The sequence below is a fragment of the Peromyscus eremicus genome, chromosome 8a, assembly GCF_949786415.1.
Source record: "Peromyscus eremicus chromosome 8a, PerEre_H2_v1, whole genome shotgun sequence".
Lineage (NCBI taxonomy): Eukaryota > Metazoa > Chordata > Mammalia > Rodentia > Cricetidae > Peromyscus > Peromyscus eremicus.
Window position 1 is genome coordinate 82,482,458 of NC_081423.1, and position 4,789 is coordinate 82,487,246.

At 49.2% G+C, this 4,789-nt stretch overlaps 1 protein-coding gene across 1 annotated transcript; it reads right to left on the reverse strand.

The window, feature by feature from the left end:
• Positions 1-282: 282 nt before the first annotated feature.
• Positions 283-3,565, reverse strand: LOC131916396 (keratin, type I cuticular Ha1). The gene is made up of 7 exons (XM_059269723.1): positions 3,218-3,565; positions 2,937-3,019; positions 2,454-2,610; positions 1,681-1,842; positions 1,464-1,589; positions 1,067-1,287; positions 283-436 (listed from the first exon to the last, which is right to left on the reverse strand). The coding sequence occupies exons 1-7, from the start codon at positions 3,563-3,565 to the stop codon at positions 283-285; spliced, it is 1,251 nt and encodes a 416-aa protein (XP_059125706.1).
• Between the last annotated feature and the right edge of the window lie 1,224 nt (positions 3,566-4,789).

Sequence of the window (4,789 nt, forward strand, 5' to 3'; positions counted from 1 at the left end):
GGAAAACGTTTATTGTGAGATTACAAGGGAGGGTCACTCGTACTTGAGAGTCCTCTGGGCAAGCCAAGGGAGAATCAGGTCCTTCTGAAGGAAAAGGCAGACAGAGAATGGTCTGGAGAAGGGTGCGGTAGCTGACGGCACAGTTTCTGGGGCTGTCATCCCAGGACTGGGCTGGCTACTCATTTTGTGTTTTTATGCCTGTTTTGTGGCATGAACCAGAACCGGGTCAGAGATCTGGAGCACTAAGCCCTGTGTCCTGTCCCCTTTGGCATCCCTCAGGTTCTAGCGCACAAAGGTGTTGCATGGCCCACAGCGGGGCCGTGGGACACAAGGTGTGCAAGGGGCAGGGGGTGGGCATGGTGTGCAGGGATTGGAGACACAGGGCCCGATGGGCTTGCCGCATGCGTTACTTGTGGCACACGGATTGCAGGGTAGCCTAGAAACAAAAAAATAGAACAGAAAGGTGAGGTGAGGCAGATATATAACCACATAGTAGAGAGTCCCCAAGAGTAGAAGTCCTGTCAGGACTTGTCCTGGCCTAAGAATACTCAGTTCCCCTCTACTAGAAAAAAATCTTTAAATCACTAAAACTCTCCCTATTACAGAGAGCCACAAGTACTACACGGACACCCCAAATCTATGTACTCCTAGCTGTTGACCTTGAGAGGATTACTGCCTTCTCCAAGCCCCAGCTTCCTTACAAGGAGACCTGGAAGAACACTGCACCAACCTACCTGAGGGGTAATTACACAACCAGATAAGATAGTGTCTAGCTTAAGCTGTCTGTACAATGAAGTATTGTAAAAAGACAGCTCACATGACCCTACAAGTTATCACAGTAGAATACAAAGACAGCTGTGCAGTCTCAGTTCGTACACAAACAACTGTGCTAACAAACCACTTGATGTTTTTGATGACGGCCATGGTGTTTGGTGAGTTCTGTTTGAGCATGTCAGGTGGGAAGGTGTGATTTTTTTTTCCCCAAGGTAGACAATGTCTGAGGGCTCCGACTGAGTCCTAAACTCCCTCGTGAGCTCTTATCAAAGCCTTCCTTCTATGCACTCACTTGCAGTCCTCGCTCTCCAGCAGGCCCCGGTACGTGTTGATCTCACACTCCAGCCGGGCCCGGATGTCCAGCAGCACCTGGTATTCCTGGTTCTGACGCTCCAGGTCAGCCCGGATCTCACCAAGTTGGGACTCCACGTTGGTGATCAGACACTGCACCTGGGACAGCTGGGAGCTGTAGCGAGCCTCGCTCTCTGTCAGTGTGTTTTCCAGAGAGTTTCTCTGTGGGGGAGAAGACAAAGGCTGTCACAGAGCTGTCCCCTCTAAAGGTTCCTGCATGGCCTCCCAAAGGAGTCACAGGCTTCAAGAGTGAAGGAGAGGGAGTGACCCCAAGGGCACCGCAGTGACTCTGCCCCCTGACTCCACACTGCCCAGCAGCAGGTGTGGACACTACACACCAGGTTGTGCTGGGCCTGCAGCTCGATCTCCAGGGCGTTGACTGTGCGTCTCAGCTCGATGATCTCTGCCTGGCAGGACTGCAGCTGCTCTGAGCTGGACACCACCTGCTTGTTCAGCTCCTCGGTCTGCAACAGACAAGGGCAGAGACAGGATCAGACCCTGCTTCAGGGTCCTGGGGGACTCAGTTCCTGGGTGACCATGAGCTCAGATGCCCACCTGTGTGGTGAACCATTCCTCCACTTCTCTGCGGTTGGTTTCCACCAGAGCCTCGTACTGACACCTGGTCTCATTGAGCACACGGTTTAGGTCCACAGTGGGAGCAGCGTCTACCTCCACGTTGAGGCGGTCTCCAAGCTGACAGCGTAGGGTGTTGACTTCCTACAGATGTATAAATTCACAGTTACTCCCCGTCAATGAGTCTCAGAAATACCCCTGCCTGTGGAAGCCGTCCTAAGTCTATTTCCTCCGGAAAGAACCTTGGAGTGAAGCAGTCAATTATATCAGCTCAAGGCAAACAATCTCCATGAGCTCAGCTCCTCCTTCACCAGTACCCTGCCATGACACTGGCTTCAGGAAACTCCCAAGGGTTTGCTGAGCTGCTGCTGAAGAACAGGCTAACAGACAAGTTTCCCAGATTGGAAACTGTGAGATCCTTGAATGCAAAAAGACGGCTGGACCGATTCAGATTGTATGTCAAATCTTCTTGCTACCAAAAAAGAAGCAAAATTGTGTCAAAGCACCTCCCAGGAGAAGCCACTCATTCCTCACCAAGACTTCGGAAGAGTGCAGGCAACATTCATCTACCTTGACTTACTGATCTTAGCAAGAGAACAATCAGATCACCAATATAGCAAGTCTGGAACTCTACAGCTTGGTGGCCAATTGCCAGCAAATGGAGATGTCTGGGAAACCATACATGGGTTTTTAATGTGAGGCATATCCTGTCTGAGAACATGGGCAAGTTCGTTAGGCTCTTCATCTGGTCTCACCTCCTCATGGTTCCTCTTGAGACACAGCAGCTCCTCCTTCAGGGACTCCACCTGTGCCTCCAGGTCAGACTTGCACAGGGTCAGCTCATCCAGGATCCTGCGCAGGCCGTTGATATCTGACTCCACCAGCTGCCTCAGGGACAGCTCTGTCTCATACCTGAAAAAGGACAGGGTCAGAGCAGCAGCTGGTGGGTCTTCCAGACTCCGAACAATAATCCTTGCTAGACGCCGTTTGCCTTGCCTTCCTACTTCCTGCAATGAATAGACCCAGGGGACAAAGAGTTCTGGATGCTCCATCAAAACCCAACCTTGTACTTTTCTGGTTTTGTGATTCCTTTTGCTTGGTTCTACCCCCAACATCTTTTGCGGAATTATTCACAACTAACAGATTGTCTGCTATTTGGAAAAGCTATGGAAATCTCTTTCCTTAACTGGAGGTTAAGACAAAGAAAAGGATGCTGGTGTGAACGCCAAACAACTCACTTAGTCCTGAAGTCATCTGCAGCCAGCTTGGCATTATCTATCTGTACCACCAACCTGGCATTCTCAGACTTGCTGCACAGGATCTGGGGAAGGAGAGACCACATGAATTAGTGAGCGTGAGAAATAAATATAAAACCATCAACTTCTTTAACAGGGTTATTTTGAAGGGAAAATGGAAAAGCAAGGATCATTGTGAGATAGAAACAAGAAACACTTCTCTACCTCAGGCTGAGAACCATAGCAAGTTACCATCACTTAGACATGACAGCATGGCCCCTCACCTTCTGCTGCAGCTCCTCAATGGTCCTGAAGTAGGCCTGGTAGGCAGGGCACACCAGAGGGTCCTGCTGCTGGTTCCTCTCCTGGATCCGACACTCCAGCTCTGCATTCTCTCTCTCCAGCTGCCTCACCTTCTCCAGGTAGCTGGCCAGGCGGTCATTCAGGAACTGCATGGTCTCCTTCTCATTGCCATTGAAGGAGCCCTCACAGAACCAATTGCAGTTGCCCACATTGGCGGGGATGTTGCAGGCCCCGGGCAGGGTGCAGCCGTGGCAGCTGTTGGGCACGCAGGGCCGGGAGGAGCAGCTGGTGCGGCAGCTCATGGTGGGCAGGCAGCAGTTGTATGGCATGGTGCTGGAGGGAGTGAGGTACCTGGCTGAAGACACAAGAGTGGATTCTCCAAGCCTCGGAACTCTAGATCTCCTTCCTCTGGTGAGAATTTATAACCCTTCTACAGAGGGTGTGGACACAGTATGTAAAATGTTTCTTCTTTGTACTTCTTCACTGGTGTTCAGACGCCCTCTCCATCAGTCTGTCATTTGCCTCCCTCAGAGGAGTCCCTGGTCCCATAAAATTCTTTACTTGAGCTTCTTGCTAAGTCAGGACTCTTCTTCTGCCATTACACCCATGAAATCAGAGTTCTGCGGTATGCTTTCAAAGAAGCCACACGGTCCAGCCCTGGTCAGCTGGGTGTTGGTCCATCCCAGTGACATTCTTCTGTATGACAAGATCCTGAAGACCCATAATCAACCTCCTGTCCTAGCTAACCTGGCATTGAGAGAGAAAGAGAGAGAGAGAGAGAGAGAGAGAGAGAGAGAGAGAGAGAGAGAGAGAGAGAGAGAGAGAGAGAGATTGCTTAAAGACATTACATTCACTCACAGGCATCAACTCTTGTTCCTTGTGATGAGAGACAACTCTGAATGCTGCCATATTCCAGGCCAAGGATGGATGACTGTGGTGGTGATTTGGGCTGATCTGAGCCTTGACTAGGAAGGTTGGAGAGCCCTTTGTGGTTTACAGGGCCATGTAATGCCCTCTGTTATCACTTAAGAGAATGGTAGAGATTTTAATAATCACCTCGAGAACAGAGAAGTTTCTGGAAGGAGAGACAGTTTTGAAAGAGGTCTGAAAAATATTAGCTGATGGGTCAGTGTAAATTCATTTAAACTGTCTAGGAAAAGAAACGTGGGAATAAGGACGTGTTTATCAAACTTTTACACGGGACAGCAATCAAAACAGAACAAATGGGCTCATTAGGAAAGTAAAGAGATAACCCAAAGAGGTTAGGAATACAGGTCTGTGGTAGGTAGAGCACTGCCTACTATATGCAGTGTCCTGGATTCAATCCCCAGCAAGGTAAAGAGATAGCCCAAAAGGATCTCCCCAGGCAAGAAATCACTTTATCTTAAACTTGAGCAAATTGGCTCTATAGTATATAACATATCCATGTCAGCTTTAACATTAAAAATCACTTTTAAATTTCCAGTTAAACTTTCTAACATTCTGCCCAATTCTCTAAGTTCAAAGTATGTATATACAATGTTCTGTTCTGGATATCCAAGCTCCAGCCCTAC